Source organism: Sarcophilus harrisii, chromosome 4, assembly GCF_902635505.1.
Source record: "Sarcophilus harrisii chromosome 4, mSarHar1.11, whole genome shotgun sequence".
NCBI classification, from domain to species: domain Eukaryota; kingdom Metazoa; phylum Chordata; class Mammalia; order Dasyuromorphia; family Dasyuridae; genus Sarcophilus; species Sarcophilus harrisii.
In genome coordinates this window covers 350350239-350373878 of record NC_045429.1, presented here as the reverse complement: position 1 = coordinate 350373878, position 23640 = coordinate 350350239, and the positions used below count along the sequence as shown (strand labels likewise).

Here is a 23640-nt window from a genome sequence, read left to right as displayed (position 1 = left end):
ATTGGGGAATAGATAGAACAAATTGTGACATTTGATTTAATGGAATACTGTTATGTTAAAACAAATGATGAGTATAGTTTCAGAAAAACCTGGGAAGACTAAATGAACTGATTCAGAGTAAAGGGATCATAATCTGGAAAATATTGTAATTGCTAATTAATATTATAAGGATGATCAACTGTGAAAGACTTCGTTATTCTGATCAAGACAATGATTCAAGACATTTACAAAGGACCCATGAAGAAAAATGTTATCCACTTTCCAGAGAGAAAACTGATGAATTCTGAGTGTAATTTGAAGCATATTTTATTTACATTGTGTGTGTATGTGTGTCTTTCTTTTTATAACATGTGTAATGTAGAAATATGTTTTGTTTGACTTCATATGTATAACTGATATATTGATTGCCTTCTAATGTGTGGGAGAGGGGCAAGAGGAAGAAAACTTGGAATTCAAAAAAAATTTAAAATAAATGTTAAAAAATCTTTTATATGTAATTGGGAAGTATTTATCAAAAATATATTTTAAAAAAATACATATTTAAGTTGTTGCAATACTGCTCAACATGCTTCATATGAAAGACAATGAATTCACTTAGACCCAACTAAGTCTTCAAATGCCAACATATTATACAAAGGCCAACTTAAGTATTTTACTAGTTTCCAATATAAAGTAGTAAATATAACTGACTTATTTTTAGTAGTTACACTTCCAATTACCTTCATGTAACCAAGTAAGGTTCAGGAGCTGAATGTGATCCTAAAAAATTAAAAGCAATCAATTTTCACCAATAATTGTCAGTCTTACATCAATTATTAACAAAGCACTGTAGAAAACTTTCTAATAATATATAGTTTTAGTTTTTAAAATATCAAATACCTTTATAATCTTTGGGTTTTTTTTTTAAAGCTCTGAGTGCGTCCTAACTCCTCATAATTATACTATTAGTCAAATCTGGAGAAAGCAAGAGGTCCATCATTTACTATAAAATTTTTATTGTTAAAACATAGCTAAAAGGCCTCAGAATTATTGCCCTGATTTTGTTATCGTTCATTATTAATAAAAAAGCATATAGTACATAGTGGTTTTAAGAAGCCCTTGGTTTACAGAATTATGAACAATTCAAAACAGGCTGTGATAAAAGCTTAGTAAAAACTAAAAGGTAAACCTGGGGAACATGTAATATTTCTTAATACTGGTGGTATGATGGCAGTTAGCAGCTTTACAAATATATATTAGCATACACCCATGTAGATATCAGATGCCTATAGAACCTTCCATCCAAATACCTCTTATTGAACTTTTTCAGTTTTTTGGTAACTGAAGAGGTACAACAGTATTAATTCTTTGTGAATTATCAAGTCATTTGTAAAATGAATACAGTACATAGCAGAGCTATCATAAACTTCACATATGCTTTGTAAAACATTATTTTGCAATAAGAAATGAACTATTTCCTCCATGAACATTTACATAGTTCTTGACTTTTACAAGTAGATTTTGCTTTTTTATGACATATTTCATTTTTGGCATGTGTGTCTTACTCTCACATCTCTATTTAGATATGATATCTTTGAGTATTAAGATATCTGCTTGTGTGTCTCAAAAATATGATTATAGAAAGGCCCTAGATTGAATTCTCAGCCTTGGAACTGGGATGGGGATTTTTCTAGGGCCATTGTACTTTAGCCCAAGGCTTGAACATTACTAGATGTTTTAGGAAACTCCCTAAACTAGGCTTTTGGCTTAGGAACTTTGCAGTATCTTATATTTGTCTCATATTACAGCTTTTCCTGGAAAGATGGCAAGATTACTGAGGTTTAGTAATCCTACACTTCTTAACCCCTGCTGTCTTCATTGATGAAACTGCTGTCCTCATTCTTAAGAGTAGCAGACGAGTTTCTTGAACAATCCCAGATCTGGGTTTGTGTTTAATATCAGTTCCCTCTGTTCTATGGCTAGAAGTACAGGAGAGAGAGCCTTTTGTCCAGAGCTAGCTATATCCTTTGGGAGAAGGCATAGTAGAAGCATAGTACTTACTGGGGCTGTCCATGAAACTTCCATTGGCTTCTTGAATATGGAATATGTAAAATAAGGGACTGCTAGGACATGATGGTGAGCCAGAAATAGATTCACAAAACAGGAAAAGAGGTGTGTTTTACCTTTTAAGGCCATCAGGCACCTCTCTCTTAGTTCTTAAGATAAAGATAGGTAAGACTGCAACCTCATTAGGTGGCAAATGTAGCAATTATAAATGACTTCTTAAAATGAATGGAGTCTTAAGTCAGACACTCAAAATATCCTTTCATGACAAATTAGAGAAAGGATATGATACATATTTAGTTAAGCTTGATTGTCTAGATAACCATAGGAAGAAAAAAATCTGATATCCTATTTGAACATGTTTACTCATTGAAATAGATGGACAATATTTAGATCTATATTTTTTTGCTGTGTAGACACATGATGGATGAATTATGAGTTTCTGGAATCCTAAAAAATGACATTTGAGTACATTCATTTAACATTTCATCTTCAAATGTAATCCTTCATTAACATCAATTTTGCTCATCAAAGCTGTTTGCAGAAGTTATTGGAGCTTGGGATGGGCTCTTTGGATGAGCCAGCTGTGGAAATCAAAACAAGATACCAATTAGAATTTTATTTATGCTGCTAAATAAAACAGTACAATGAACTAAAGGAAAGAGGAGAGCGTCCAAAAATGTATCCCGTTGGCATTAGCAGAATTCACTCATGTTCAACAGATTTTAAGATGAACAAGGGGATTTTTGAGAATTCACCAAGAAGTCATAGGATTTAGAGCTAGAAATTGTATAAGAGATCAAGTCCAACCTCCACCATTTTCCAGAATAAGTAACTGGAGCAAGATAGGAGAAATAACTTGCCCAAGATCAAACAGCCAGTAAAACTAGGATTCCAGGTGAGGTCCTTTTTCCAAAACCTTTCCACTGTACCTTGCTGTATCACAATCTGCTATTACAGTCCAAATGACTAAATGATGAAAAGATATTTTTAAAATCCTATTTAGTTGATCCCATCTGAAAAATCATTATATAGTCAGATCTTAGCTTCAAAAAGTCTATTTCTATCACTATTTGCTTACTATATAGCAAATTAAACTCTTATGATTGGAACAAGTGATTTTTAGCAATCTTAGATGAAAGAGATAGAATCTCTATCATATATATATATATATATATATATATATATATATATATAATATGTATATATACATATATATAATAAAATGAAAACAATCCTTTGGAAAGAAGAGCTACTATGATTTACTTCTACAAAAATATTTGTGGATAATTTCTAGAGAGAGAAGATTGTTTTAAGAGACTAAGGGAAGATGCTTTATCTCTGGGATATATAATTGAAGTCATCTTCACTATTGTTTTCTCTAAAATCAATTAGTTTTGTTTAAAGACTGTTCATAAATAAAATAATTTCCTAAAAGTCTCAGTTCAGTTTTAAGTTTTAAGCTACTAAATTTTACAACTGTACTAAGACTTTTGGAACACTCTATATTTGCACAAACATTTATGCATCATTTTATTTGTTCCATTCTCTAACCTTCCTTAAGCCTTGTCAGAAGAAAATGATCTCTTCATACTCAAATTTCTTGAAGCACTCTACTCTTAGCTTTCTTCACACTTTTCTATCTCCATTGTATCAAAACTGCTAATGAAATTCCCATGGAAATGATTTTGTAAATATTATATATTTTATTTTATATATATATGTAAATTCCTTGAAGGTAAAGATCTAATTGTTGGGTTGTTTTTTGTTTATTTATTTTTTCTTTTGTATTGCTCATGCCTAGGTAGATAGTAGGCATTTATTAAATGCGATTTGAAGTTATTTAGGACGTCCTCCCTTCCACCTTAGGAGCTTCTAGGTGGCTCCATACAGAGAGTGTAGGGCTTGGAGTAAAGAAGACTCATGTTTCTAAGTTCAAATCTGTGTAGCCTTGGGCAGATAATTTAAACATATTTGCCTTTATTTCTAAAATAAAGCTGTAAAATTCACCTGAAAATGAGCCAGAGAAGGAAATGACAAATCACTCTAAGTATCTTTACCAAAAAACCCCAGTGGAGTCACAAAGAGGTAGGCAGGGTTGAATCCCCTCTTTATACTATTCCTTAAGAGCAAGACCCATGTTATTACACTCTATATATCCCTACACCTACAAGTACAATATCTTACTCATAATAAGTTAGTCAATCCACAAACATTTATTAAGCACTTACTGTGTGTGAGGCATGTTGCTGAGTACTGGGAAGATTTTTTAAAAAGGCAAAAAATCAGTTATTGCCTTCAAGGATCTTACTTTCTAACAGTCATAACTAACAGCAATTAAGTGTCAGAGATGGGAACTGAAATTAGATCTTCTTGACTCAAAGTTCAGCATTCACATTAGCCACAACATGAGCATTTGCTGAAATGAATATTAACATGTTTTATTCTTATTCTTCCAAACTTCTTTTTTTTTTTCTCTTTTGGCAGGAAAGAGTTGTTTCATTTAATAGGAATTTAATGAGTACTTATTGTGTACCTCTTTACTGACTATCTATAGACAAGAAAGTCCTACACAAAGACCTAGAAGTTGGCAGAGATACTCTCTGGAAAACACCCAATGTATTATAAATCTAAATAAATGAGAAAAGGAGGAGAAATAAACATTTCAAAAGCTTGCCTGAAACTTTTGCCGCAAGGCCTTGGTCATTATTGGGGTCAACCCTGTTCCAGTTTCCATATTTTCTTTATTGATGAGAGGAGTTCCTCCTGGGCTCCTATAAAGAAAGGGTATTGAAAACCTTAAAGGCTATTTTTAACCAGTTTTTCATAAGTATTTAAAAAGCTTAAAGAAATTATGTTACCTATCTATGTTGACTTTCCTAAGAAGTCTTCTCAGATCCACTTGGCCTTTGCTGGGAGTGCTGATAAAATAAAGCTTTAGTGTTAGGTTATAGTAAGTTATGCCCTCTTTTCTAAAAAATATTTTTTCTTCCACTTTTTATAAAATAACTTTTTCAAAAGTGTGATGTATTTTCTTACATTAAAAAGTAACAGTCTGCTGGGAAAACTGGAAAGTAATCTGGTAGAAATTAGGCTTAGACTTATAACTTATACCACAATCCATTCTAAATGGATATATGACCTTAATATTAAATATCATACTATAAAAAATTAGAAAGTAAACAATCCTTACAACTATTGGTAAGGATATATTCTTAACCAAACAAGAGATAGTGGCAATTACAAAAGTTAAAATAACTTGATTCCTTGAAACTGAAAAACTTTGCACAGATAATATTAACACATAAAGGATAAGAAGGGAAGTAGTGAAGTGAGGAAAATCTGTATCAAATTTCTCTGATAAGGATTCGATATCTAAGATATGTAAACAACTAATAAACATATATAAGAATAGCATTTCCCAATAAATAAGTCATCAAAGGATATGAAGGAACAGTTCTCAAAAGAATTGCCAAGTATTCACAACCCATGAAGCAAATGTTTCAAATCACTAATGACAAGAAGCTAAATCAAAACAATCCTGAGGTTTTACCATACACTCTGAAAATTGTCAAAAACTGCCCCTCCCCCAATGACAACAATTAATGTTGGAGGATTTTATGAAAAGAGACATATTAATATATTGCTGGTGGAACTGTAAAGTGGTACAACCATTTTTGAAAATAATTTGGATAAACACATAAAGTGATTTAAATGTCCATATCCTTTGAACCAAGACTCCATTACTGGGCTTATATTCCAAAAAAGCCTTTAATAAGAAAAAAAATGCTGTAAAATTACCCAGATCCTTACATTATCACATTTGTGATATGGGTTGGTGGAAATTTGGACTGACGTTTCAGGGAGATACTCTGAAGATCAGACACTGTAACCAGAGGTTTTCGTTCCTTCAGTGGTGACAAAATCTTCAAATGCAAAAGGAAAAATTATCATCGATATGTTAAAAGATAATCTTGCTACTTTTAAACACATCAAAACAAAATTATTATTGTAGATCTATTCTGTATGAGATGTATCAGTTACCTCACTAATTAATTTTTATCCATGCCTGAATGTAGAACAGTGTGTATCTTTGGTCATTGCAGCAGAATTGATCTGATCCTTGGTGGATCCACTTCTATTTTAAGTTTGTATGGCAACTAAATAGTTTCTATGAAAAAATTCAGACTATGAAATTAAACACAAAACACTTTTCTCTTCATGCCTTCAATATATAAGAAAAGCTTGGTTGATTTTTTTAATGTAGTGATGGCTAGATTGAGAACAGAAGGGGAGTGTGCATGTGTGTGTGTGTGTGTGTGTGTGTGTGTGTGTGTGTGTTGGGATGGGGAGGGGACAGTGCATGTGATCCCTACTTCCTTACCTTATTCCTAAGAGAAGAACTCTGTGTCTTCTTTAACTTCACAGTGAGCAGATCTTTAACAGTTATATGCATGGGCCCCTCTTGTTTTAATGGTGCAGCCTAAAAACACAAGGAGAGGCCTGATTTTTCAAACATAAATAGAATACCATATGCACCTGGTTTTTAGAGCTTAATAACCAAAGGAATGGTTTCTAAAATAAAGCTGTAAAATTCACCTGAAAATGAGCCAGAGAAGGAAATAACAAATCACTCTAAGTATCTTTACCAAAAAACCCCGATGGAGTCACAAAGAGGTAGGCAGGGTTGAATCCCCTCTTTATTCATTGGAATTCATGGAATGGATTTAAGATGGAATAAGGAATTCATGTTTATTCTTAGAATTTTTTCAAAAGTAGCTGCTTGACCAAGAATGAGATTTTCATTTGACTTGGTACCCAAGTATATGATAATAAGGCATTTGAAAAGATACTAATCTTATTTCAAGGTAGTCAGAATATAGAAAATATAGCAGCCACAAGAACAAAAGTAACTGGAAGCTAAAGCCATGATTTTGATAATTCCAATAACATATGGGATTTTGCTTCAATTATATAAAAAATTTCCCATTTTGTCTCCATGGGACATTGTGTCACAACAATGACAGCTAAGAAAATGTTTAGGGCACATGAAGTCTGATGTCCTACATCTGATCCAGAGAAGCATTTGAGGTCACAGTAAACCAAGAACAGTTGCATTTAGGAAGCAGTACACTGAACAATGATCATAGAGTAGTGAGTGAGAAAGAGACAAAGAAAGAAAGTGAAAAATAGGAAGAAAGAAGAGATAGAAGGGAGAGAAAGATAGAGAGGGGAGAGGGACATAGAGAGAGAGATAAGGAGAAGTGGAAAGAGTGAGAAAAAAAGAGGGAGTGAGAGACAAAGAAGAAAGATACAGAGGAGAGAGGGGAAGGAGAATGTGAGATAGGGGGAGGAAGAGATAGAGAGAGGAAGGGAAAGTTGAAAGGGATAGAGACAGAAGGAAAGATATGGAATAAAGAGAGGGTGAATTAGAGTCAGACAGAGAGGGAAAGAAGAGAGAGACATAGAGAAAAGGGGGAAAGGAGAAAGAGAGGGAGAAAGAGAGAGAAAGAATGGTATAGAGCAACAGAGAGGAGAGAGCTAGAAGAAAAGGGAAAAGGGAGAGAGACATCCAGAGAGGAGGGAAGAAATTGAGGGGGAAAAAAGAAAGGGTGGGAAATGGAGAGATTAAGAGAGAGGAAGAGAGAGAAGGAGAAAAGAAAAGGAGAAGAAGATAAGGGGTGAAAGGAAAAAATCAAAGAATTCTATTTTAGTCTCATAATACAGACCATAATTAGAAAATAGTGGAAAAAAGTACCCTGGTACAAAAACTAGTAGATGGTTTCTGTCTAAGTAGACTTTGCTGGATCTCCTCCCAATGTTTTCTTATACAAGACTCTAGGAAAGCCCCCAAATTGGTTGTGTTTCTTAAGGGTTTCAAACTCAGAATGCATTTTTCTAAGGAATCAAAATCACAAATGATGGCTTGGTTCCAAGGTTATTAACCCAAAGTCTATTAACCCCATAATGTGCGAGATTATTGAAGCGGCAGAATTGGTATATGTCCATTGAGCAAAACTTTAAAAGGGTGTTTGTTTCCAATCTAAAGGATCATGAACTTTGAACCCTAATGGATCATATAGATTATTGAATCCAACCTCTTCATTTTACTGGGTCCATAAACTGGGGCCCAGAGAAGTCAAGTGTCTATTAGTAATCTATAACATTCGTTAGTAATCATCAGAGATGAGATTTGAATCTAGGCATTCTGACTATACATATTATAAAGTGTTCTTTCTACTGTATGAGCACTATGCTAGACTCTCTGGGAATATAAAAATGATCTTAAGGAACTTACATCCTAGCAGATAATATCTTAATTTCTATAGTCCCTTAAAAGAATTTTCATACAATTCCTTCCTTTCTGTAAAACAGAAAAGACTACAGATGTGGCAAAAAAAGTGAAGAACAAAGTGACTGTTTTATAGCTGTTTTTCCTTGTTATGATAGAGGGTTTCATTGAGATGAAGAGTATATTGGAGAATAACAATAATTTTTTTAAAGTATCAATAAAACATTAAAAAATTTATAACTTCTCACATTAACTCATTTGATCAATACAACCTTGAAAAGTAAATACACATTTTCTTTTGACAGATTAGGAAACGAGGCAGAGAAAGGTTAAGTTTTCGGTCATAAATGATGAAACCAGGTCTAGAACTCATTTCTAATCATGAAAATCCTATTTCCAATATAATAATCATTGTACTATAGCACATTACCTTTAAACATTCTATTTGGCTGGATAGTTATATCACTACAGTGAAGGAGGATATACCAGATTATCATAACTTGACAACTTTTATCCCTTAATATCCAGCTCTCTTTATTTCCACTCTATCATTACCTGCCAAAGGTCTAGTCTTAATTTAGTTCTGATGTAGGCTTTTCTCCTGGGGAGAGAATATAGGGACCAACCAATAGAATCATTCTATTCAATTTTGCAGTTCTATTTCTCCAGGTAGATGAATTGGTATTTTGGATTATAATGGGAAGAAACATGTGGATCAAACCTTAAGGGTATGAACACCTCTAAAAAGAAGCTGAAAAATATCAAGTTCCTAAATCCAAAAAGCTAGAGAATCTTGAGTCAGAAGTAAGTTCCCCCAAAAGATGCTCTCCTTTGTGACCCAGCCAGAAACAGTTAGCATGCCTCATACCAGTAACCATTGCTGGGAAAACCAGAAATCATCATTGCCTCCTACCTGAAGTGTTTTGGTACGATTCACCTTTTTGAGTAACAAAGGTACTGAGGCGAGTGGAAGAGGCTGTGGCAGTGGAAGTGGTGGAGGTGGTGGTGGTGGAGGAGGAGGAGGAGGAGGAGGAGGAGGAGGAGGAGGAGGAAGGAGAATCTGAGGCTGCAGTGCCCCAGATGGGAGTGTGGATGCTGATTCTCTAATAACGGTTTGAGCTTGAGCAAGATCCTCTGGAAGTTGAGGCCTTAAGTAACATGTTTTATGGCAATCCTGGCAAGAGGAACACTCTGAGGCAGGGTTCTGAGAAATCTGAAAGAAAAAGAGATTCAATTTAATAATAATATCCAGAATTAATACAGCACTTCTGACATGCCAGGCATTGTGTAAAGTACTTTATAAATATTATCTCATTTGATTTAGCAAGTGAATGGTAAATTGGCCTAGTCTGAAGATTTGATTAAAGTTTCAAGAATGGCTACTCTTGGACATGACTTATCTTATTAATTATGGATTTAGTGTTGCGTTAAATGCCCAAGTGAAGTTAATATTTAACTATAATATATATGTTATATGGACATAAATATATATAACTATATAGAATAATTAATATTTAACTATATCTAACAAAATTTTAACCAGGGTAGATGGGACAAAGAACACAGAAGAGGCAGGGGATGATTTCAAAGGGACATCATATCAAGTGAGAACTAAAGAACATTATAGCAGAAAGGGAAGCTTAAACATCATCTGGTCCCATCCCTTCCTTTTGGAGATGTGACATTTTTAGTTTCAGTTAAACATTTTGGGAACTGTGATAGGAGAGCAGAAGCTTCCCTCAGGGAGATGGATACAAATTATTTGTTTGTCAGACTGACACAGAGATCAGTACTGTCTCTGATTGGGGCTTGAGGCCCACAGCATCTCTAGAGAGAGACCATACGACCCCTCAGGTCTCCTTCCTTCTCCTGAAAGAAAAAAAAAGTCACAAAATAGCCTTTTTATTTTATTTTTTTTAAAATAAGATTAATGCAGATGGTACTTCTCATAAAGAATTTAACAGGCCCTGAATACATTGAACTATTTTTTTTATGTGTTCCAAAGTCAATTCAAAATACAATTCAAACACTTGAATTATTGTTTATACATTCATAGGCTAAATAGCATGATATCTCCTGCTATCAGGACTTTGTTAAAAATCACACTCATATTAGACTCCTCAATTAGTGCATGTGATAGGGAGTTCCACTTCAAAGACATGAATGTTTTAGTGGATTTAGGCTGAATAAATTAAAAAAGAAAAATTTTTTTTGAAAAAAATAATCTGCATGACAACTGTAATAGGATTTTAGCAGGCAGTAAAGATGAAATCAATGCATTTAAAGCTATCATTTCTGCCCATCACATAATCAATTTTTAAAACTAGCTTTGCTTAATCAATTTAACCATCTTAAAAACATTTTTTTTTTTTTGGCAGAGAAGCAAACCAAAAAAAATCAAAGAGCAAGGGTTTTTGGTTTTTTTTTTTTTTTAAACTATCATTTCCCCTGATTCTAACTTTCTTAAGTTTGTCAAACAACATGCATTTTTTTCCTTTCAGCCTAACCTCACAACTAGGCTTAGGAAAGACTTTCTCTGACCCTCAAAAGAGCCTTTTTAGGAGTATGTGAAGGTGGGTAGTCCTATACATACAGAAAATATCCACAGCAACACTTTTTATGGGATAGAACTATAAGGAAAGTTAGCATCCATCATTTGGGGAATGGCTGAACAAACTGTAGAATATCAATGAAATAAAACATTATTTATCCTACAAGGATGGCTGAATACAAGGAATTCAGAAGAAAAAAAAAGGGGAAATTGCAAGAACCTATTTAAAGGAAACTGAGTAGGACCAGAACAATTTACATGTAAAGGCAAATGATACCAAAAGGCTTCAAAACTGATCAATCCAGCAACTGATGGTAAAACATATTTTCTCAAACATAGTAAACACTTAATAAATGTTTGTAGCTGTTGACTGATTAAGGTTAGTTATACTTCCTGTTTCAGTAGGAGAGCTTAGTTCTATATGCTTGTAGATCAGTTACATATGGACTGATTGTCAAACTGCTTCAGATGAGTCACCGCCACACTATCAACAGACATGGCTATGCTTGGAAAATTATAGAATAACAATTGATTTTTAAGACTTAGGCACTTTGAGCAATGCTAAGGCTAACAATGATTCTAAAGAACTGAAGATGAAGGATACAATCTACCTGATGACAGAAAAGGGATGGGCTAAATATTCAGGAGACGCATTTTGGTACATTGCCAATATAGGACTTTAGTGTTGCTTGACTGTGCATATTGACCATAAGGGGCCTATTTTTGTTTTGCTTGTTTTTTTTTTAAAGTTTGATAAATCTTTTTAATGATAAAAATTGAACTGGATTACTTATTCTGAATATAGTATCTTCTGTGGGTATAGCTATGTATAGATATTTTCTATTACCTGACCAAAAGCTGGAGGGAATAATAGCTCTAATTTTGCAAACAACAGGCAGAAATTTGGTCTTAGATATATGACTTGTACTAACCTTTAGTGCTTCCTGGAGCTTGCAGAATTCACTTTCCAGCTTGTCAACCTGCTGTCTAATCAGACTGAGTTCCCGGAAGTAGACACGGGATGGAAATAGGTGGTCTTTCAACATCTCTAAATTCTAAAGCTCAGAAAGATACAAACCCAAATCCCAGTCATAAAGGATACAACCAAAAATGAAACAAGACAATAGCTCCTAAATGAAAGTCCTCAAGGTCCACAGTTCATATTGTGATCTCACATGATTAAGATCTCAAAGGATCATTTACCTGAATACACATAGGGAAGACTGGAAATGAATCAATCAAAATCATACCTGTGTAATACTGCTCTGGCAACACCAATAGAAAGACCAAACCCTCTTTGCTAGGAATTTCATTGCATTCTTTGCATTGGAAAACATGATGTTCCAAGCTAATGTTGGCCAACTTTGGCCACAACTTGTTTTTGTGGGAGAGGCATCTATCACCCTGTAGGGAAAAATAAAAAGAAACCCAAAGCTATACTGCCAGAACAGCTCCCTAAGCAAAGGGAGCCACATCATAGACCCTGAATGCTAGCCTAGAGCCTTTCCCCTGTAGGTAGGAAGACAGAAATCACTATTCATTGACAATGGAATAGGTACAGAGGCTATCTAAAGGGAATAGGGGATATGGGATATGGTGGGGAGGATATAATTATTTTTATAATGTTCACTTTTCTCTCTCAAAATTGCCATTTAGATGAGAATCCATTCTTTCTCTGATCTCCTAGACTTCAATTTTATTCACTCTCTTTATCCATGTCCCATCCCTATCCCTTCCCAAGCAGGTTTATCCAATCCCATTGACTAGCTCACTTAGACCAGAAAGCCCTAAACTTTAGCCATTCTTCAAAGTAACACAAAATTCTAACTAAATACCTATAATTTTCTTTACCCTATACCAAGACTCACCTTTCAGATGGAGGTAGAGTTGGAGGTGAAGAAGGAGAGGGAGGGGAAGGAGGAAGAAGACATGGAATAGGATCAGAAGGACTAACTTTTCTTTTTTTCAATAACATTTTGGCTCTGACTCTCATCTTTCTTCTTCTCCGGTACTTGTGCTTGGTCATTTTTTCTGTGGAAAAATTGTAGGCAGTGATTTAAACTCTTGGTTAATAGGGAAGGGAAGATAAGGAGAAAAGTCCCGGCTTTTTTATTTCACATTTTATTTATGAAATTTTTTACTTCTCCAAGTAGACTTTACTCCTTTGACTTGTTCCCACTGTACCTTTTGGTATAGAAGGACTTAAGTCTTTCTTACCCAGAATTCCCACCCTAAACCTCCTCTGTCAGTCTTGACTGCTGACTGCCTCAATTGTTCACCATATTTAGGTCTGGCTTCCCTTCAGTCCCTGTCCTTAAAACTGTCTAGATATCATACACCATTTCCTCTCTTTCCAGCTCTGGAATTATAATCAAATCAACTTTGTCACTGCTTCAGGAAAAAGTATGTCAATCTATTCCCCTTTAGCTCTACTTACTAGCTTTGTAACTTCCCCAAATAAAATATCTTTCAGAGTCATCATTTCTCTAAATGTGTGGCCTCCCTGTTATTAGAATGTAAGCTCCTTGAGAGCAGGGACTGTTATCGTTTTGCATTTTATTCCAAATGCATTTGTTATTATGGTTCAATTGTATCTGACTCTTTGTGACCACATTTTAGGGGCTTTCTTGGTAAAAAATGATTTGTTATTTCTTCTTGAGTTTATTTTGCTGATGAGAAACTGAGGCAAACAGGGTTAAGTGACTTGCCCAGAGTCACACAGATAGGAAGTATGTAGGGATAGATTTGAACTCAAGAGAGATGAGTTTTCTTTGGCCATGTCCAAAAGCAGCCTTATTAATTGTATAGTTATTAATCAGGACTTTGTAAATTACAATTCTAATCTAGAAGGGTAGAAAGAGTTAAATCATCCCAGATCTAAGACTCAGGGGTTTCCCAAAATCTTGAATAAATTTATTTTAAAATATCTCTTTATTTTTATTATATTTTTTCTTATCTTTTTTTTTCCTTTTTTTTTTTTTTTTTGTTTGCTGAGGCAATTGGGGTTAAGTGACTTGCCCAGGGTCACACATCTAGGCCATATTAAGTGTCTGAGGGCAAATTTGAACTCAGGTCTTCCTGATTTCAGGGCTGGTGCTCTATCCACTGTGACACCTAGCTACCCTAAAATATCACTTTAAAAAGTGATATTTTCTCACTTCTTGAGAAACTCCTGGATTGAAATCCAGGAAAATTACTTATGAGATTTAAACTTCTGCAAAATATCCTTTAGTTACTATGAGTTGAGATAATAACCAAAGTGGGTACTTAGAGTTGGAATAGATCTGAATTTCAATCCTATCTTAGAAACTTGGTAGACAAGTCACTTATCCTTTCTCAGTCATAGTTTTCTCAATTATAAAATGAGGGAAATAATAGCACCTACCTCACAGGGTTGTTGTGAAGATCAGATGAGATATATAAAATGTCCTGCCAACCTACATAAATGCTAGCTGTTGTGATCTTAAGCTCCCAAAGTCTTGCTGGGTTTTTGTCACAAGTACTTTGCAAAATTGTTGTTGTTAACTAATTCTCTTCTAAGAATAGGGCAAATCTAAAGTCACTTGGATTCTTGAGCAAGTGAATGGCTGAACTAGAAATAACCTTGCCCATCCCCTCCTGTTCTGACCACAAGCCTGGACTCCTTCCCTCCACACTTGTATTAGAATTGGAACAACCTGCTTTTAGACTACATACTTAAATTCGGCCTTCTTTAGTGACGGGGAGTCCAGGCACTTGGTATGCATCTCTACACTTGGCTCTCCTTTTCTGGCTCACACAGCTCTCTGCTGGGGGTTGGGAAACCAAGGAGAGGGCAGCAGTGTGGCAATGAAATAGGGTTAGGTGGGGTGGGCATCAACAGCTACTACTGGGTGGGGGTGGGATGCGTAGGGAGGTCTGCTTATCAGCATTTTGCTAGGCAACAGAGGTCAGGTTTAAAATAGTAAATGACCCACCCTGGTTTATTCTTAGAGGGCTGGAAGATGTACTGGAAAATGATGTTTGAATTCACTCTCATCTTCACAAGGCATAGAGACAAACTTGAAGCTTGGAGGTAGTTATGAATTCCCTTTGGGCCATTATAAGTACAGAACAGATTTGACAATTTCCCACCTTCTTCCCCCCACCAGCATATAAATCCTTTTGTCCTGAGGTAACATTTCCTTTTTTTTGTTCAGGTTTTTTTGTTACTGTTTTTCATTTTTAAAGAATCCTTTTAAGAAATATGCATATTCCCATTGGAATAGAACAGGGCAATATCATTCTGGCTGCTTATTTTTTAAAAATTATTATAGCTTTTTATTTACAAGTTATATACATGGGTAATTTTACAGCATTGACAATTGCCAAATCTTTTGCTCCAATTTTTCCCCTCCTTCCCCCCATCCCCTCTTCCCTCCCCCCATGGCAGGTTGACCAATACATGTTAAATATGTTAAAGTATAAATTAAGTACAATATAAGCATACATGGCCTAACAGTTATTTTGCTGTACAAAAAGAATCAGAGTTTGCTTAGGTTTTCTTACGAGAAACAAACATACTCTATTGGAGTCACCCACTCCGATTTGCCCAGTAAGCATTATTTAGTTGCCTGGCTGGAAACCCCCCCCCCCCCCCCCCAGATTATATTGAACTAGTGTGCAGGGGGTGAAAAGAGAGTAATGTGAGTTCAAATGGAGGATGTGATTTTAAGATAGAAAGACCTAAAGGAATTTAAATGAAGCTGGTAATCATCCGCTTTTCTCCTTAGGATCATAAATTTAAAGTTGGAAGAGACCCAGAAGACTGACTAGACACTAGAGCTGAGGGACTAAGGGAATTACCAGAAATTCAACAGGTAAATTAGCAGCAGACACCTCTTCCATGGTTCTTAATCCACAGTTTGTTTTTTTACTACACTATGATACATTATCCTTTGTAGCTTTTATTATAATTTTTTTGTGTGAGTTGTGATTTAATTTTTTTTTTCTAATGCAGATGTCTACTCTCCCTTCTACCATATTTTCCCTATCCCCATTGAGAATACAAGAAAAAACAAAATTCCCTGTTACAAACATGTAGTGAAGCAAATTCCCTCATTGGGTTCCATTCCTAAAAAATGTTTCAATCTGTATTATGAGCCTATCACTTTGATATTAAGAGGTAGGTTGGTTATTTATTTTATCATGAGTTCTCTGAATCCTGACTGGTAATTGTGTTGACCAGAATTCCTAACAAAGCTTTCAGAGTTGATTCTCCATAATCATGTTTGTTGTTATTACATAACTTGTTCTCTTGGAGAAGCTCTATTTTACTACCTTACACATATCAAGAGATAGTAGTATCATAAGGCATAGAGAGTAGACCTTCAAGCATAAAGGTCAAAGGCCTATCTCCAACACAGTGTGATACAGGGTACATTTCTTTGGGGGTGGGGAAGTAAGGGGAGTTGTTTTTGTTTTTGCTGAAGCAATCGTGGTTAAGTGATTTGCCCAGGGTCACACAGCCAGGAAGAATTAAGTATCTGAGATCACATTTGAATTCAGGTCCTCCTGACTTCAGGGTTGGTGCTCTATCCACTGCACCACTTAGCTGTAGGGCATATTTCTTAAGCTTTCAGTGCCCCCAAGTAACAGTCCAAGTTCATAAAGCAGAGTAGGTGGCCATTTGCCTAGATAAAGGGAGTTTTCTTCATGAGATTTTCCTAAACCAATGCAATCCTGAAAATGGGGAGGAAGGAAGGTGATTTCTAACAGTCATCCATAAGATAGTTTCATTCTTCACATGATAAATCTATACCAAATTACTTGTATTCTCAAAAATAGACAAGGGGAGAAAGAGAATTTGGAACTCAAAATTTAAAAAAAACAATTATTAAAAATGTTTTAGCATGTAATTGGGGGAAAAATATTAAATCTTTTTTATTCAGTAGAATGTAAGCTCCTTGAGGGCAGGGATTTTTTCACTTTTGTATTTGTATTCCTAAACCTTAGCATAGTACCTAACTCAGAGTAGGTGCTTATTGTCATTAGTGTATTAAAAAAAATACATGACTATATACTGTTATCATTCTATATGAATATATGATATTCATAGTTTGTGAACTATAAAGTATTTTGCTCATTTTCTGAAAGAAAACTTTTGAAAGCTGTTTAAATCCATCCTACTCATGGTCTCCCTGGGTATATAATAGAGAATTGGGAAAGCATTTTCAGATATGAGATGAAATAATTTGAGAACTAAAAGAAATCATCTAATCCCAGGTTTCTTAACCTTTTTGTTACCTGGACTTCTTTGGAATACAAGGTTTTGTAAGGGTCAATGTTGAAAAATCATCCATGCATATGTTTTGAAAATAAAAAGTTTTAATAAAAAAAAAAATATATATATATATATGTGTGTATGTATATACATATATATGCATTTTTAAAGTTCATAGATTCCAGGTTAAGAAATCCTGAATTAATCCAAGATCCTTATTTTACAAATAAGAACACTAAGAGAGAGAATTGTTGAATGATTTGTCCAAAGTTCTTAGTTAAATATTGGCAAAACCTACATCAAGAAAGAAAGTCCTTTTTATCAGAATAATTGTAGTTTAAAAAACTACAGTTATGGTGTGCTGAGGATACAGCACTGGCCCTGGAATCAAAAGGACTTGAGTTCAAATATGACCTTAGACACTTAGTAGCCGTGTGACCCTAGGGATGTCACTTAACCCTGGTTGCCTCCAAAAATTAGTTATTAGTAATAAAGATAAGTATAGAACTTGCGATTTCAATGGCATAGGGACCACCTAATGAAGAGCCTTTCCTACCAGTGTAAGTTGGTAATTTCTCTGTATCATCTTAGAGAATTTCCTCATATGCTAAAGAGATTGAGTCAGAATCACATAAGATATGTGAGTAGGAGAGACAATATGTGTCTGGGCCAGTACTTGAACTCAGTTCTGCCTGAGACTGTCTATGCTATGTTGCCTCTAAAAGCTATTTGTCCTTTGTTTTCAGAGAGGACCAATAACATCAAGAGGTGATATCTGACTCAAAGACAAATTGGATTTAATTGAGGCAGAATTGCACAAAGTTATCAGCTTCACTCTCTTTCAGAGGCATCAAAGTCCAGTGGTAGGACAAAAGTCAGTATGACTGTAGATGGTTCAGATCGCAGTGGATGACCTTGCTGACCAAGCTTTTAGTATTCCACCATGCCTACTTCAAGCTGCCTTCATGACTATTGAAATAAATTGTTCCCCTCCACCCATTCCACCCACATTCATATGTTTAGAGTAGACACCCCTTAACAGCGATGGGTTTGAGGACTGTTGGTTACCCTTGAGTTCAGCCCCTCTGTCATTCTGCCAAGACATTTTGCCAGGTGTGGTTTCTGCACAGGCTAAAGTTCCTTGGAACCACAAGTTCCACAAGTGAGAGTTATGTGTCACAAAAACTGCAAAGCTGCATGAGCAGCCCTGAAAAGGGTCAGCAAGCTCTCATAGCAGAGGTGCTACGCCCTATCTCTGAATAATAACATCAACTAAGAACTTTCTCTTTCAATTATTGAGTAGTCACAGTTGTTTCAAAATTAAAGGATGAAAGTTTCACTCTCCACAAGGCAGAATGCTCAACAGAGAAAGATTTAAAAAAAAAAAAAAAAACAAAAAAAAACAACTATTACTTGGCCCAGAAACTATAATCCCTGCTCCCATTGAGACTAAGGCTACTTTGTTGATAAGAGTGTGAGAACTTTGAGCTGCAAGAGCACTAAATCAATCAGATGTCCACATTAAGTCCAGCATCTAAAGAGGGATTCCCTAGGTTGTTGTTGGTGGTAGTGGTAGGAGTTTACAAGATGGTCACCAGGCTGTCTGAGAAAGTGGGAAATGGTAAGAGTTAAAGCTTCCATTTTGATTAGTAATAGAATGCAGCATCTACACTTCCATCCTGAATGAGATAGGGACACTGAGTCTTAAAAACAAACAAAAATCCAGCTATTCTATTATGTCCTCAATTTAACTGGGAATTTTGCAGAGTAACTCTTATACTCAAGGGGCATATTTTTCCAGAAGCATTAAACATTTACAATTGCCATCTTTTTCAAAATCATTTCATGAACCCACCAGAGGCATAAATCCTACTCATGAGTGAGGTGGGATCCAAATTGCTAATCTGAGACAGAAACCTATTATTACGTGACTCTCAAGAATACTTTTTTTCTCCTACCAAACACTATACAATGAATTGTGAATGTCTTTTATTTTTGGATTATTTCTGATGCTACAATGAAATTATTTAAACTAGGAATCATACCAGCTATAGGTATTGTAATCTAGGAGGCCAAAGAAAGGTTGGCAATTTTTATGAATCCTCAGTGCAACTTCTTAATAAAAAGTGCATATGATTCAATATCAAGACTTATTCTGTGGTTTAGAAGTAATCAGTGCTTTGGCTTGCTAATTGTCCCTTGTACCTGATATTCCATCTTCCACTTTCATTTCTATGCAAAGTCTATCCCATTTGGGATGTATCTCTTTGTTACTTCTACTTCATAGAATCTCTAACCTCCTTTAAAGCACAGTTCAGATGTCACTTCTTACCTAAGGATATGGTGTGGAGGATGATCCAACAAAGGAGACTAAGAAGTAGTCAGACAGGCAGGAAGAAAATCAGGAGAAAGTAGTGTCACAGAAACCCAGAGAGGAGAAAGCATCCAGGAGGAGATAGAAGACAACAGCGTCAACCGCAGCAGATAGATTGAAAAGGATTCAGACTTAGGAAAGATAATCAAAATGAGCAATTAAAATATCATTGGTAACTTTGAAGAAAGCAGTTCCGTTGAGTAATGAAGTTGAAAACCAAAACTGCAAAAGGTTGAAGAGTAAGAAAAGAGGAAGTAGAGGCAGGGAGGATAGGCAAATTTTTTGAGAAGTTTGGCCAAGAAAGTGAGGAGAGATATAGTTAGGTACTTTACTTTTTACTTATATTTATATATGAAATATATAAATATTTATATTTAAAGAGATATTGCTTTAGAAAATAAAATAAGATCTAATAAAGGCAGCTAGGTGGATGAAGCAGCTGGAGTCTGGAAAAACAGAGTTCAAATTCAGCTTCATTTCTTAGCTGTGTTACTGGGTAAATCACATAATCCTGCTTGCTTTAGTTTCCTCATCTTTAAATTGAGCTGAAGGAGGAAATGGCAAATCACTCCAGTATCTTTACCAAAAACCAAACCAAACCAAACCCAAATGCAGTCACAAAGAGTTGGATGACTGAAATGACTGAACAACAACAAAGATCTAATAAAGGTTTTATAAGGATGGGACAGTCTTGGGTTTGTTTGAAGACCATAGTGAGGAAATCAGTTGACAGGGAGACATTTGAGAAGTGGTGATTGAGGGTATTATCTGTTGGAGCAGATGGCAAGAGATGGTATCAAGTGCACTTGTAGAGAAGGGTTGACTTTGTTAAGGAGCAGGGAAAAGAAAATGAGAGATATCAAGGAAATTTGAAATCAAGAGAATGAGAGGAGTTCATGTCAAACAGCCTCATTTATTTTTTCAATAAAAAGACAAGCTGAGAGAAAAGAGGGAAGAATCCTGGAACCCTTGAAGAAAAGGAGATTTAGAATAGTTTCTGGGAGAGTGAGTTAATGGGAGTAAGGGAATAACATAGCTATAGTAAAGGCTCACTTGAGTATGGATGACTTAAATTTGTAATATACTCAGCAAGTTTGTAGGATTTCCTCCAGCTTTCTTCAGTGGATGTGAATAAGAGTGAAGAAGTAGAAGGTGGGAGAGAGTAATCTGTGGTAAAAAAGGAGGGCAAAGGATTAAAGAGCTGAGGATAATGTAGGAGCTGAAATTTCTAACTACTAGGTTGAGGTTGGAGAGGGAGGAAAGTATGGTCTCAGTAGGTTAATAGTATTCTTTCTACCAAACCAGAAGGCATCTGATCTTATCTAAACTTTACATCTCTCCCAGCCTCTAACCTAAGTTCTGCAAGCAGCAGGGACTTAAATGTAGAATTAAATTAGAAATCCAGATACATTCCTTTTATAAAGGATGTGATTTCCTTGAGGAGAAAGACTTTCGTTTTTGGCTTTGTATCCCTAGCACTTAGCATAGTGCTTGAGCCATAGTGAGCAATTAATAAATGCTTGTTGACTGATTGATACCTTGATTCCTTAAGAGTGTTTCAAAGCAACTTTATGGAATGCTAAGAAAGATTGTGATCTATGACAGTGGAGGGAGTACTCATTCTAACAAATGGTCCAAAGATGATGAAAAGAGTCTGTAGAGAAATTTCACTTGGATGGAAAAGAAAAAGATATCTTTATTTTCACTAACCATTAACTGAAATTTAGCATTTTCTTCAATTATCAAGCTAAATTTCTATAATCTTCATTTGATCTTCAAAGAAGTCTTTGACACAAGATTAAAAACCCATTTCTCACCTAAAGGGTTGAAATATGTGCAAGATTTTACCTTAGGCACTTCGTTCACGGTCAAAACAAAACCTGCCTTCAAGAAGCTAACGCTAAAAGGGGTAAGACATGTAAATAATTGTGACAAGTGAAATGTGATAAGGGGAAAGGAAGAGTCTAAAGCACTATAGGAAATAGAGATACAGGTAATAGGTAATATCACTTTATCGGATAAAAGGTCCCCTTGAAATTAAGAAAACCTACCTTGAATCTTAGCTCTAACACACAACTGGTTATGCTACTATTGACAAGTCACAGTCTCCCTGTTCCCCATAAAGCTATCAGAGTTACAGATTTGCATTGATAGAAGGGATTCTGGTACCCTAAACAGCGGAAATCACACATCGGGTCCGAACAAAAATGACTAAGACGACTTTTGTTCCGCTATCTGCTCTTCCCAAGCACACTTGCTTCTCAGATAAACGACCCTTTTCACCACCACCAACTAACCGTGTGGTTCAGTTATATTTAATTTAATCTTTTTTAGTGTCTTGCATTGTTCTCTAAGTCACGGGTGTGTCTTTTTGTTACCTTTTCAGTATGCATACGGGAGGCGCCCAATGCTTCCGTAGCGACCTGAATTACACAGGATGCAGAAAAGTGTAAGACACGGGCACGTTATTTTACTGAGCCTGTGCAAAGGGAAACTGAATAGCCTCAGATAATTTGTGCTGTGCACGGACGGGAAGGAAAGACAAATCTTCCTACTGATGTCGGCAGCTTCTGCCTCCCGTAACCCATACCTTCTCTCCCTTCCCTACCACCCAAATTAGCCTCCCTCTGCAAGCACGAAGAAGATGCGAAGCAGCACCAATCGCCTCGATCCTAGAAAAAATAAGGGAAGATCTCTCTGCACTTACTAGTAAAAGAGCCCCGGGAGGTAAACAGAGTCTGGGCAATGTCCTCTGGCTGCAGCATCTAAGAGAATTCAAAATTAAACCCTTGGCATGGACCGGCCAATCAGAACCGTCATCTATACTCAATTAACCCTCCGGGTGGGGAAAAGAAGAGAAGGCATTTCGTGATTGGATGAGGCATCCCGACTCCCTGACCAATCGAAGTAGTGGCGCTTTTTGTACGAATAAGGTTGTACGGCGGTGTCCCCACCTTCACAAAGAGGTTTATGGAAGCTCTTCCTTGACTGGCTGGCGCTTCTTCCGACTCTACCACTCAGAAACTTGATTCTGCAGAAACTCTGCAATGAAATTGAAAGTAGAAAGAAGGAGCAACCAATAGAAAGAATACGGAACCGAACCAATCCTGACGCCGTATTTTGTGTCTTCGCCCAACAGAAGGGCCTGTTTCATTCTGAAGGGAGGGACCCAGGCTCCAATGGGCGGGCAGTGATGAAGCGGGAAAGCCAATGGATGCACCGCGCTGAGTGACAGCTGTCCAATGGGAATGCTCCGTGCTAGCATCGTTTGAGTTCGAGGGCTTAACCACTGCCGCCGCCGCCGCCTGAGGAATGTCAACTATTCAACATGGAGGCGGCGGTCACTAAGCTGGAAGTGATGGTGAGTGCAAAGCGAAGGAGACGGACTTGTGCACTTTTCTCACCAGGAGAAGGAGAAAGCACGATAAAGTCTCTGGGAACTCTGGGCGATTCGGGTTGCCCCGATACTTGATTTCCACCCTCTCCTCCCTTGCTGAAGGGAATCGCCTCCGCCAGGGCCCGTTTAACCGCCGCGGGGAACGAGTTACATCCGGGGAACGCGGGAGGGAAATGGCGGGAGATGCTGAGGATTCGGGGCTGTGGAATTCTGTCTCCCTAGATGGGATGCATGAATGGTGTAGCCCAAGCGTTCCCTCCCCTCCGTGAAGGGGGCAGATGGTGCAACCCGCGTCCCGGGTTTCCCCCTTGAAGGTGTGAATGGATCGGTCTCAGTGTGCCTGGAGAAGGGGCGGGGTTGGTCCATTCACTCGCTATGGAGGGGGGTTGGTGGGAAGAATCGGGGGTCTGGAAAGGAGGGGGGGGGGGCGGCACGGAATGTCTCTCGGGTTGAACCATTTACCCTCCCGCAGGGGGGCTCCGGTAGGCCGGTTTATTTCCAACGTGGCTGTTCGGCTTGCTCTGTTCACACACCCCCTGGAGGGGGGTGGGTCGGCAGGAGAGCTCGTGTATCTGCTCGCGAATCCTACCTCGCGTGGGGAGGAGGGATTGAGAGAGGCGTGTGCGGGACGGCGGGAAGCAGACGGCACTCTACCCCTTGGCCGTGGCTGGGTGGGGGGTGGGGAGCGGGTCGTACCATTCGTTCCCCATAAATCGGTTTCATTCATCACCAGGAGTGGGAG

The 23640-nt window shown here is 36.8% G+C and overlaps 1 protein-coding gene across 1 annotated transcript; it reads right to left on the bottom strand.

The window, feature by feature from the left end:
* Window positions 1-503: 503 nt before the first annotated feature.
* Window positions 504-23271, bottom strand: PRR11 (proline rich 11). The gene is made up of 10 exons (XM_031966501.1): window positions 22209-23271; window positions 12755-12917; window positions 12137-12290; window positions 11819-11941; window positions 9249-9548; window positions 6428-6526; window positions 5857-5969; window positions 4905-4964; window positions 4721-4817; window positions 504-2627 (listed from the first exon to the last, which is right to left on the bottom strand). Exons 1-10 carry the CDS (start codon window positions 22264-22266, stop codon window positions 2559-2561), a joined length of 1236 nt encoding a protein of 411 aa, XP_031822361.1. The 5' UTR covers window positions 22267-23271; the 3' UTR covers window positions 504-2558.
* Window positions 23272-23640: the final 369 nt, after the last annotated feature.

Bases quoted from the DNA above. Each gene is read 5' to 3' on its own strand.
- PRR11 (XM_031966501.1), bottom strand. From the start codon at position 22,266: ATGCTGCAGCCAGAGGACATTGCCCAGACTCTGTTTACCTCCCGGGGC. The intron at 9,549-11,818 runs GTTAGTACAAGT...TTTTTCTTTCAG, and splicing joins AGCTCCAGGAAGCACTAAAG to ATTTCTCAGAACCCTGCCTC. The intron at 6,527-9,248 runs GTAGGAGGCAAT...TTGTGTTTTTAG, and splicing joins ATCGTACCAAAACACTTCAG to GCTGCACCATTAAAACAAGA.